This window comes from Fukomys damarensis, unplaced genomic scaffold (genome assembly GCF_012274545.1).
Source record: "Fukomys damarensis isolate Sample0158 unplaced genomic scaffold, DMR_v1.0_HiC HiC_scaffold_9, whole genome shotgun sequence".
In the NCBI taxonomy this organism is placed as follows: Eukaryota; Metazoa; Chordata; class Mammalia; order Rodentia; family Bathyergidae; genus Fukomys; species Fukomys damarensis.
Window position 1 is genome coordinate 611,993 of NW_022900921.1, and position 12,470 is coordinate 624,462.

General features: G+C 43.6%; 1 protein-coding gene and 1 pseudogene across 4 annotated transcripts in view; both read left to right on the plus strand.

The window, feature by feature from the left end:
• Positions 1 to 12,470, plus strand: part of Rnf130 (ring finger protein 130) — a 115,498-nt gene that overhangs the window by 84,023 nt on the left and 19,005 nt on the right. For 2 of the 4 annotated variants that reach the window (XM_010623748.3, XM_010623747.3), the window contains one exon: positions 3,747 to 3,917. The exons of 1 other annotated variant lie outside the window; for it this stretch is intronic. In XM_010623748.3, coding sequence (XP_010622050.1) covers positions 3,747 to 3,762 — 16 coding nt within the window. In that variant the 3' untranslated portion in view covers positions 3,763 to 3,917. Of the gene's footprint in view, positions 1 to 3,746; positions 3,921 to 12,470 lie in introns of those variants that run through there. One more of the 4 variants, XM_010623749.3, reaches the window with a different exon arrangement.
• LOC104862050 lies at positions 10,857 to 12,164 on the plus strand (annotated as a pseudogene).

Here is a 12,470-nt window from a genome sequence, read left to right on the forward strand (position 1 = left end):
CCCCCGGAGCAGCCCCGCTCCATCCTGCCTTACTCCCAGACTCCACAAGGCGACAAGGGCTGACGCTGTTGGCCAAGTGGAAGTCTGTCAGAAGTCCATGTTTTCGAGGTCACTGCCGTTCCAATGAGGAAGTAGTATTTATTTAAATGCTGCACTGTGACTAATTGTGCCTTTAAAGTTTCTAACACTGCACACAAATCTGATGAATTTTGAGACTGCAAAGATAACAGGATGGTAGTCAAAGAAGCAGATAAATGCAAAATAAACTATATGTATTAGCTTTGCGTATCTGTTTCTTGGTACCTGCATAAGCAAAATTATTGAACTTCAATCCCCACAGAAGGTTTTTTGCTCTACATATTCAGATAAACCTGTGAAGTACCAACAAGTAGCAGCTTCTATTTGTCTCAGTATTTTCATTATTATTTTTTCTTGAACAAAGGTGTGAGTGATGTAGAAAAGATTCTGAGTTGAGTGGGAGTTTTGACTAGGAATGCGCTAGAGCCCTTTTCCTGTTCCTAGAATTTTGGTTCATAGAAATCATGTCCTGTGGCTCATACGATGAAAACGGGAACAAATGTTCCTGTAGCACAACCTAAGATCAAGAAACCCTGGCTTGGACTGGGGTTGTAGCTCCCTGATAGGGCACTTACCTAGCATGTATTATGAGACTCTGGGTTTGATCCCCAGTGCTCCAAAAAAAAGGTAGAGGAAGAAGAAGCCCTAGCTTTGAGCTTTTTTAGCAAGTTAGTGGGTTCTGATGTCCCCACTGATACTCCCGGCAATATTCTGCCTTTTAGGTATGTAGTAGAAGTTTATTGACCAGATAAGAGAGATTATTTCTCTTTTACTCTGCACTGAGTATTCCGCTCAGGTCTTTTTTTCAGAACACTGACAGATTATTTGGAGCCTGAAAATTAATCATTCAGGGCTGGGGATGTAGCTTAGTGGCATCGTGCCTGCTGGCAAGCATAAAGTGCTGAGTTCAATCCCTGGTACCTCAAGAAAAAAAAAAAATCACTTAATGTCTTAGGAATGCTCAGCTTAGAAAAGATGGAACAGAAGTGAGGTGAGAAGTATTTCCAGGTGTATGAGGGACCCTTAAAGATAGGAATAGTTACTATTTTATTCACTGTCCACCAAAGACTTACTCTCGTATTGGGCTTTCACCTATGTTTGCTGATTTAATACTCATAATGGCATCATATTGACCAGCCCATGCACACAGGATAATGCTTACTCTGTAGTCTTGGAGCTCTGGTGACATCACAGAGAGGATTTCCACTAAATATGAGAAAAAGCTTTCTAGCAATCAGTCACCGTCCGTGACACATAGTACAATACTTGGCTTGTTGGGACCCAGCTATTCACACGGAACCTTATAGGCCAGCGCAGTAAGAGGCAGGGCTCCCTTTAGAATTGTCTCCTGAGAAGGGTCAGTGCCTGAGGACAGCAGTTGTGTTGCTTTCCAGCTGCCTTTTTCAGAACCTTAAGTCTGAAAAAGCACTGTTTTTCAAACATTCTTTTACCATCCTTCCACATAAAGAACATTTTGCATTGTGACCTAGAGCTCCCAGATACGTGATTAAAACAAATTTCACTTAGTTTTCCCTAACTGCACTCCTATACAGAATTCTCTAACATATTCTGTGATGTAATTTATCCTATACTTGTTGTTTCTGTTAATCCTAATCCTGGACTTCAAAATTGATTTATAAACCTTTAATAGATTGTACCCTGTAGTTTATGAAACACTGGTCTAAAGAATTTTAAATTTTTCATTTTCAGCCAGCTACTTTTTGCTCTTAATAGCACCATCAGTTATTTTACTGAGAATACCTTTCTTGTAGTGATTCCAGCAAAGATTTAAAGATATGGTACCTCCTGTTTGAGATATATTGCTAGAAAATGGGTCCTCCTCTTTCTCTGTTTCCCTTTTTTAGTCACTCTGAGACATTTAGACACAAAAGAATAAACTGAGGCCCAGACGGATTGAATAACTCTTGAGAGATGCTGTAGGAAAAAGGATACTGGAATTCTGGTTCCAACTTTCCTTTACACAGCTTGTCTGCTTTGAAAATCCATTTGAGAGGTCCAAATAATGTGGTTGGAGAGGACAAATTTAGTGTCTAGAAATACGATAAAAAAAAAAGTTTAAAGGACCTTCGATTGGACTCCTTTCCTATCTTCGGTCATTTAATTTTTTCCAGAAACACTTTAACATTATGGCTGCATTCATTTATAATTTCTTAAAATGGTAGCAAAATAAGTTATATTTAAAGCTCTTGTTTCACCCCTAAAAGAGTCCTCCTATTTAATAATCCACTTTTTCCAAGGAAATACTATAAAGACAATGTGGTTTCTGAAATACGATCTACAATAAATAATCAAGCATAGGGCTATATGTAAAGTTGTAAACGTTCTTTATGGAAGAGCTTTTGGGGGAAAAAAAGTTGAGTGATTCCTTCTCATTCATTGTCATACCATTTCCCCTGTGCTTCTTGGGCACCAAGCTCACGGGAATGGAGCAGGAGAGGCCTGGTCTTCCTTGCGGGAGTTTGAAGTGAGAGGGAGCGTGGGAAGGAGAGGGGAAGGAGCACAGCTTTGCCCTGAGAGAGTTCGTCAGAGGTGCCTGGGGAGCCAGGCGGGACCTGGTAAGGCACAGAGTGAGGAAAAAGAGCACATTCGGGGAGATCTGTGTTTGTTTGTTTGTTTGTTTGGTACTGGGGATTGAACTCAGTACCTTGCGCTTGCAAGGCAGGCAGTGGAACCACTGAGCTAAGTCCCCAGCCCCGAGATCTGTGTTTTGATGCACCTGCTATAGGCATACTGTAAAATTTGGACGTTATTCTTACAGTGCATAGTGTTTAAGGCTTTTCCTGTGGCTGAGAAGTTTCTTTGAAGTAGTAGAAAGTGGAGACAGGAAGAGATAGGGTAGGTCAAAATCTGCAGTTGAAGGAGGAAATCTGAGCTGTGGGAGTAAATGAATTCGAGAGATTCCAGAGAGTTATGTGATAACCAAAGTTTAAAGCAAGTGGAAGAGAACTCAGCGCAGAGCAAAGAGATCAGAGCACAAGACATGATTTGGGAACTGCAGAAATGGGCCAGACTCTGGAGGGAGGCCCCACGAGATCAGCTAGAGTACAAGGGGCTGGGTCACAAGGGAGCTTCCCCACGCGGGGATGCAGAGACGCGGCTGGGAGGAGCCCGAGGTGCAGTGTGGGAGCCTCCTCCAGAGACGCCGGGTACTTCTTAGCAGCTGACACTAGGGACAGAGACACAGGCACACACCTGAAACACACAGAATGTTTGGAAGAATGACCCCTCCACATATCCTGGGAAGTCTGTGATCGTCAACTCTTACTTCAGAATAAGTATTGCCAAACTTGTATGAGAAGTAGAATAGGAACATATTTTAAAGAGAGCACTTACAGATTTTAGCACACTCAGCTTTTAGTTCAAACCAGGACAAGCTGTAAATTATAAAATTTTACAAGTTGCTGTTGGTTTATTCTTGTTCTTGCATTCCTTTTGGAAATATTAAAACACTTCTAAGATAACCACTTCAGTAACAAATATGAAACTGTTGACTTCAGGCAATTACTACTGTTGAATTGGCTTTACTAAAAAGGATTAGGAAACAGGAGACAATCTCAGACCACCCATTAGAAGCAATCCTGTTAACTTAAGATTTGACAAGTACCCTTTAACTACTTCATGACCTCTTTTTCCTTTTTATTCCATAGGGTAGAATGGTTTTGAAGAAGAAAAAACTGCTTTCAGACTGATTGCCTTGACGAAACAAAGAACCTATTTTTGTGCATCATTTACCAATCATGCCACACAGCGTTTATTTTTAGTACATTTTATTTTTTCATAAAATTGCTAATGCCAAAGCTTTGTATTAAAAGAAATAAATAATAAAATAAAAAGACTGTGCCACTGAGTATTACTGTGTTCAAAGACTGGTTTGGAGATTGCATACCTGAATATCACCTGTGTGTGTTTCAGAGCCAGAATGTGTTCATAGACGCCCCACGTACGATAGCGACACTTTCTGTTAGGATTTAATGTCATCCACTGTGCCCCGATAGAGTGCAAGTATGGAGACCCCTTTCTTCCCTCGGGCAGGAATGCCCTGAATCATTCCGTTTACTGTACTCAGGGCGGCCATCCACTCCGATTGCCCTACTCCATTTGTGGTTCCTCTTCCTCCACCAGGGCTTCAACTCCACCTCTTAGGCGCCAGCAGTATTTAACTATGCCACTCCCTCTTGTCTCCCCCGTGCCTAGGAGAGTGGTTTGCATGTAGTAAGTGCTCAATAAATATTTGTGAAATGAAGGGATGAGGTGTAAGAGTTTCCAAAATCTGCACTGATTGATAATAAGTTCTATCTAGGATATTCTTTCTCCTTTATATAATATTCACTTAAAGAGAGCAAGTTCTAAAGAGTTTGAGAGCAATTTTACATGTGTAAATGAAGTATTTTGGCTTTATTAATGAGCAAAATATTCTAATATTTTGTATTCTTGAAGGATGATAAATATTTATAAATATCTTGAGCAAATTCCTAGCCTCCCACCTCAGCATACCTAAAATGAGAATATATTCCTTTTGATTAATCGCAGCAGTCATGTTTGCAGAGAGCTGAAGGTTTTTTCTATTCCTTTTTAGTTGCAGTAGCTTTAAGTATCTTCGCGAGTTTGTACAGTCATCTTAATTCCAGAACATTTTCTTCACCCCAGAAAAACAGACCACATACCTCCATTAAAAGTAACTGCTCACTCTTTGCCAACCCTGGAAACCACAAATCTACTCTTCCAGCATTTCATATAAATAGAGTCTTACAGTACATAGCCTTTTATTTCTGACTTCCTGTACTTAGTGTATTATGTTGAAGGTTTATCTTACAACCTTGCTAAACTTAGTATCTCTTTTATTGGATTCCTTAGGATTTTCTGTGTGTAAAATCATATCGGTTGCTTATGGAGGGTAGTTTTTGTTCCTCCTTTTCCAGTCTAAATGCTACTTTATTTTGTTTTCTTTATTAATTAACCCTGCCCAGAAATTCAGACAGTAGATTGTCAAAAAAGAAGTGTTGTGAACAAGTCACGCATGGTGGTGCACACCTGTAATCCCAGCACTCGGAAGGTTGAGGGAAGAGAATCAAGTTCAAGGCCAGCCTGAGCTACATAGTGAGTTTGAGACCATCCTACAAAGCAGGACTCTGGGTGGGGGAGGGGAGTATGAAATGTATAAACGTCTATGTTTTGCTCTAGTCTTGGGGAGAAAGCCTTGAGTTCATCACCATTGATTATGAAGTTAGCTGTAGGATTATCATAGGTTATCTAACTTTATCAAGCTGAGAAAGTAACTTTCTATTCCTAGTTCATCAGGTGTTTTTATCAAGAGAGTTTTGGGTTATGTCACATGCTTCTGTGTTTTTTTGAGATGAGCTTGCGTTTTGTCCTTTCCTATTGACATTATATACCACATTGATTTTTATATGGAGAGCCAACCTTGCATTCCTGAGCTAAGTCCTATTTGGTCATAGTGTGTAATCCTCTTCATATGTTACTGGATTCAGTTTACTCGTATTTTGCTGAGGATTTTTTTTTTTTTTAATCTCAAGATACCAGTGTGCAGGGGCGGGGGATTTAGCTCAGTGGTTCCGTTGCCTGCCTCTCAAGCACAAGGTCCTAAGTTCGGTCCCCGGTACAAAAAAAATCAAAGATACCAGTGTGTGATTTTCTTTTGATATCTTTATCTGGCTTTGAGACTATTGAAATTTTGGCCTCATAAAATTAGGTGTACTCCCCTCTTCTGTATTTTGAAAAGAGTTTAAGAAGGCTTGACACTAATCTTTAGATGTAGGAAGTTTTAGGATATTTTTTTGTTTTATTTTTTCATAAGTAGAACATAAGTTATAGATTTGAAGTCTGCATTTTTATTTTTTACTTTGAGACAATAACTCACTGTGTACCCATGCTGGTCTCAAACTTGTGAGCTCAAGTGATCCTCTTGCCTCATCCTCCTCATTAGCTGGGACTGTAGGTATGCACCACTACACCCAAACAAATGTGTTCACAGCCAGCAATTTTCCCTAAGTCCTATAGCACCTGTGCATAAATTTGATAGGCCATGGCATCTGTTTCATTCGTATCTCATTTCGCCTGTGATTTCTTTTAATGCACTGGCTACTTCGTGTTGTTTAAATCGTCCATATTTGTGAGTTTTTACATTGTCCTTCTGTTACAGATTTCGGGATTTGTTATAAATTCATTCATCAGTTGGAGAGCATACCTTGTACAGTTTGAATCATGTTTAATTTATCAGGGCTTCTTGTCACCTAACATATTCTTTTCTGGAGAAAGTATTCCATATGCATTTGGGAAGAGTGTGTGTTCCCCTGTTGCTGGGTAGAGTCCCCAGAGATGGCTTTTGGCTATGTTTGGTTAATGGTGGTGTTCCACTCTCCTCTCTCCTGGTTCATCTTCTCTCTGCTTGTTCTGTCTATTGTGGAAAGTGAGTGGTGATATCTTTACTGTTGTTGAATTGCCTGTTTCTCCATGCCACTCTCAGTTTTTGCTTCATGTTGTTAGGTGCATATGGGGTTAAAGAATTTCTAAAAATTGCACGAGTTACGCATCACATTTCTATCCCCTCAGACTCACTGGTGTGAGTGGTCCACCTGATGTGCCAGCCAGTTCAGATGGCTGCGTATGTGACCTTATTCTCTAGAGGTGGCTTTGTTTGATTGACATCTTCCTCAATACAGATTTATTTTTTCTGGCACTACTTTTATAAATTAATAGTGTAGTCTCTCCCCCATCTAATTTTATTCCAGTAGAAATCAAAGCAGTTCTCCCTTTTCCTTTCCTGTCCAGTTATGGAGTCATTCCCTTCTTTCATCAGTAGTCATCAAGAAACTATTACTAAGGCTAGGGATGTAGCTCAGTGGTGCTGCTGCCTGCCTCACAAGCACAAGGTCCAAGCTCCTGAGTTCGATCCCCAGTGCTATTACTGTTTCTGTGGTTTGAGGAACTTTTACTCTTTTCAGATATGTTAAGTCTTTGATCATGTAAGACTTTTTATTATAGGTATTGCTGCTGGTCATGGTACACACTTACTGCAGCACTCTGGCAGACAGAGGCAGGATTGCAAATTCGACCCCAGCATGGGAAACTTAGTGTCTTAGCGAGACACTGTCTCAAGATAAAGAGATTGTTTTTTAATGACTGGGAATGTGGCTCAGCATTTCTTGGGCTCAATCCCCAGTACAAAAAAGGGTGTTTAAGGCTAGATACAGAATTTTTGTAAGAACTAAAAAATGAAACAAGCAGATTAACAGGATGGAGCTATCAGTCTTGGGAAAAATTTGTCATCAGTTATTGAAAATTGGACCTCCTGTTTTGTAGCTTTTATATTCAGCTAATAGCAAGTTTTCCTGTTTAGTTATTCGTGGTCTAAACAGGAAAGTGGTGCATTACTTATGTGCAGACACACATGCACGCAAACTTTGAAAGTGTGGATTTTTGTTCTGTAGGGCTGGGGGCAGAATTAGCACCAAAATGTAGTTTATTAATAGGAATGATGGGAAGAGATAGAAACTTTATGATGTAGCATAATTTCTTATTTACCGTTGCAAAAGTTAGTGACTTGGCCTGAGGATTTAGCTCAGTGGCACTGTGACCGCCTCGCAAGTGCGAAGTCCTGGATTTAATCCCCGGTACCAAAGAGGGAAAAAAAGGTAGTGACCAGACTTTATGCTGGAACAGATGTGATGTTTCAGTTTCAAACCATTCTTGAAGAAGCTTTTGCAGTGCATAAGGCAGACAGTGTTTTTGTTTTGGCTTTCTACCCCCCCCAAAAAAAAGAAAAGGTTTTTAAAAATATTGTATTTCAAGGATTGGTATTTGCATAGACTAAAAGCCACTGAGTATAATTTACAGAGTCTCCATTGACAAGCAGTTCACCTGATCTTACCTGTAGCCACTAAAGCCTGACTGAATTAAATCTCATCTCACCTTGGCCAGCTGGGTTATAAGTGTAGACTTTTTAAATAGTTGAGGAAAGATCTCAAAGAGTTTTTCCACGTCATTTGGTTGTACTGTGCCAAACTCCTGATCCAGACAGTTTAAGAACAGAACCTCAGGGCCGGGGATGTACCTCAGTGGTGCCGCTGCCTCCTTTGCAAGCACAAAGTCCTGAGTTCGGTGCCTGGTACCAAAGTAAAAGAACAGAACAACAAATAGAGCAAAGAATGAAGACTCCATGAAATAGAAATTGCTATTGCAGACCTTTGCCAGGAGGCTGGACAGGAAGAAACTTAACTGTTGCTTGGCAGTTCCAGATCACTTAGGTTGTGCCGGGCAGGGTGCCGAATGAGTCCGTATGTTTCATTCTTTTTCCTGTGTATAATTTCATTGTTGGCCACATCCTAATGAGAAAGGAGTAGTAGTTTTCCTATTTTACAAGTGAAGAAACTAATGGTTAGAGAGGTTCAAGTAACCTGCCCAAGATGACTTGGATTTAGTGAGCGGTGGGGTCAGAACAGAGAGAGAGGCAGGCTGGTCAGTGCCTCTCCCCAGTCGCTACACTCCAGGCTCGAGCCACTTGGACCAGATTTGCCAAATGACAAAGTCCTCACCCTCTGTAAGTGAGTGTTGGGGGAAAAGAGAAGGTTTGGATGAAGGAAACAATTCAAGAGCTCTTCTGTGCATGCAAATACACTGTATTTAGTATGTGTGTGATACATATGTGTGTATAGTATTTATCAGTATACTGTATTTTCAAGAGCTAATTACTGTAATAATATACACTGTGCTTACTCTGCTAGGCACTCTTCAAAGCACTTTGCATGTATTTAATCCTTACAGCGCTTTTTTAACAGACAAGGAAATATGGTTAGAAAAAATGAATACCCAGAGTTACACTACTAATAGAACTTTTGCTGGATTCCAGGGCAGATAGCCTGACTCCTATTCTGTTTCAACCCCTCTCCATTTTACCTCCTAAGGATGCTCACGCAGTAGAAGGGGCAGGTTGTGGGGTGTTCTGACTTGTGGAGCTCTGTGTGCAAAGTGTGATGGATGATAGGAAAGACAGAGACTTGTGCTGGCTTGGACTAGGGACATGAGCCAGGCTGGCTGAGAGAAGTTCCTGGGCTGGATTATGGTGCTTTTTCAGAGCCTGGCCTTTCTTGTGGGGAGCAAGGAGGCACATGTATTCTGGAAGGTGTCACTTGGATGTAAAATGCCTCCCGGGACTAAAACAATGGAGTCCCTAAAACAAAGGCAAGTGAAGTTGCTGATGGAGAACATTACAGTTTAGAAACTGCCTTAAGTCAGCAGGCAAGAGGCATAGTGAAGACGGATGGGCCAGTGACAGATGGATTCTAGAAATCCGTTGGTGAGGGGCCCTTGGTAGCATTGAGCCATGTGGAAGAGCTGTGTTTTGCTCCCCACTCATTCCACAGCACAAGCTCAGAGACGAGAGAGCCTGCGGGGGACTTGGGTATATTGAGGAATCGGAGAAGCAGGCAGCAGCTGAAGCAAGATCAGACTGAGGCTGATCAAGGGTAAAGGCAGAGCCCAGTAATGAAGATGCGGTGTGTGGCGTGCCAGTCGCAACAGCCTGGCCAGTGTGTGACTACAGGCAACAAGAAAGCTAGCAAACTCACCAGACTTGCCCAGTTCCTTTCGCTGTCGTGTTTTTCATCAGAGTCCCTCAGGAAAATGTCAGTTCTTGGGCAGAAAGAAACGGGTTTTCTCACCGTGGGCCTCTGCCTCAAGACTGCTCAGGCGACCACGAAGGCTGTGGCACAGGGGCAGAGCTGGGTGCTGTGCCTGAGATGCACCTGCCCCCACCACCCCCAGGCTGCTTCCCCAGGGCCGCACAACCAAGACCAGCAGAGCTAAGTGCTTGGCTAACGAGTCCCTCAGAACCCAGGGCACAGATGATTTCCCTGCAAACTCATAAAGTGAGTTTTCCAGCAGCGAGATTCTGATCATGTTTTCATGACGTATAGAAGAGTTGCATCTTAGGTGTCAGTCAGTTTATAGAGATAAAAAGCAGTGTACTCCCAGTGGTGCTGGAAAGACCCCTCAGATGACCATAGTGCTGTTGAGACGTGCAGGGCAAGTGCCGCTAAGGAACATTAGATGGGAGTCGTGGCCCCCGGCCGCTCTCCCGACAGTTGCAGACGCCTACTGTGGAGGGAAAGTCAGCGACTGTTTGCATATTCTCCCCATCTCCCTGTCTTCCTTCTGCCTCACTCCCTCCCTCCCTCTCTCCCCTGAGCACTGAGGCTCCCAGACCACGCTGGGCTCCTGACTGGCAAGCCTTTCCTCAGGAAGTGTGTAAGAGCAGCCCAGGTCAGGCAAGGTCTCCCAGCAGCAGCACGTAGCATCTGAGTTCCTGCCAAGGCTAGGCAAGCTGAATTTCACTGTCACCTCTGCCACCATCAAACACACAAACGAACATCTCCCTCATGGTGACTTGATCTGCATACGGAATTGTGCCGTGAGCTGTGGTGGCAGAAACAGCCCCAAGGCCTCCTCTGCTGCCTTCCTGGAGTCCCACTGCTCTTAAGTCTATGGCCCCAGCAGCTGCACCCTTGTGAGCCAAGCCGGCACGCCCTATTAGGTCGGGGTCTGGACAGAGCTCAGAAGTCCTGTCCAGAAGCTCCAGCAGAGGCGCCCCGGTCGCCCCTGCCTCTTCCCACTGCAGTTAAATCTGCTGCCTGTGCCCTGGTGCTGGACTTCTGCACCAACACCAATGCCCCGTTCCTGCCCAGGAGGCCTTGTCACGATGCCCAAAGTGGAGACCAGCCCTGGGACTGTCTGTGTCACATGGGGACCAGGGGCAGGTGCTGGAAAGCATGAAGGTGTCTCAACATAAAATAATGAATTATTGCTATGATAAAGGTCTTGATGAGCTCCATCCCATGTGTGGTGCTGAGTATCTGAATGCCATTATGGGCTCCTCACCTGTGAAAGCTGCAAGCGATTTTCAAAGTAAACAGTCCAAGATACATGTATAGTACATGCACAGAAAATTAGAACTGCCAAATTGACGAAATACAGAGAAAATGATCTTACTGTCACTTTCAGAAATGTCTGAGTGTTGGAAGGAAGCTAGAAGTGGTAGGGGCTAGCAGACTGCATAGAGGAAATAAGTTTGGGTCAATGTATAAGATAGCCAGGCCCTGAAGCAACAGAAAAAAATCCCTCGGCTGAGCCAGTGAACTTAAACTACAAGGTGTGTCTCCGGTGATTCAAGCAATGCCCTCTGACCTGACCATCTCCTTGAATTTGGAACATCCCCGTTCCCCCTCTAAAGGCCACCCCTGAACAGTGACGCCTGGCCTCCTACAGACTGACAGTCCTTTTGTAACATCCCCCATCGGCATGACAGTGCCCCCTGGTGGCCATCTGCAAGGTTACCAAACGTGGCCATTTTCCTAGCCGGCTCCTACCCCAGCTCGCCCGAGCCAAGCAGTCCTGTGTGGACAGTCACCAGACCAGCTTGCCAGCGAGCCTCCCACATCTGATACTGGAACTTTTTTTAAAAGTGTGAGCCAGGCACGCCTTGACTTCACGCCCAAAGCGTGGCCTGTTTGCAGCAAGAGCAGGCTAGCAGAAGCAAGCACGAAAAGCTTGGGACATTTGGGTTTATGTGCAAAGTGGCAGATCAGACCCTCTTCTCCATTGTTGAAGGAGCCAGGAGTAGCATCCTCTGAGAACTGAAGGTTGATAACCAAATGAAGCTGCCTCAGAATTGCTTGAATGAGCTCTTAATCCTTAGCCACATTTACCAGCATGTGGCACGTGGCAAGGGTCGATCTTCTGGCTACTGGGCAACAAGGGGGCTGTTGTCCAATAGCATCACAAGCTGGCACCACCTTCAGTGACTGCATGTGTCACACACAGGAGCTAGTGGCAAAACTTCAGTCCCTACAGTTCGGTCATTGTCTAAAGTTCTTGGTGCTCTTTAGAACCTTGTGAACTTCCAGCTGGTCAGTGTCCGGGAAGTGTCCAGGAACAAGTCAGTGCAGCCCTGCTGGTCTGCAGCAAACAGAACAGTTTGGACTGCCACTACTTCGCTTGAAATCCAGGTGGTTAGCATACAGGCTGAAGAATACCTGTATAACAAGACCTGAATGGGGTGCTCCCTGTAATAATAGCCTTCTCATGACATGCTGCATGCAAAAGCATAAGTTGCACCCTAGGAGAGCTGCTTTCAGAACAAAAAGGTATCAAGGCCAGGAGAGGGAAGAACAGGAAGAGGGAAAAAAGTACTCTGAGCTGCTCCAACCGTACTAGCTAGAATTGTGCTGGAGTGGGTCGTGGCCTAGCGTCTGCGTGGGTCTGTACTTAACTTGTTCAGGGCGCCTTCTCACCAGTGGGATCAAAGTTGCCCTAACAGCAGCACAAAGCTTTGCAAATTCGATGACGTTGCTGAGAGT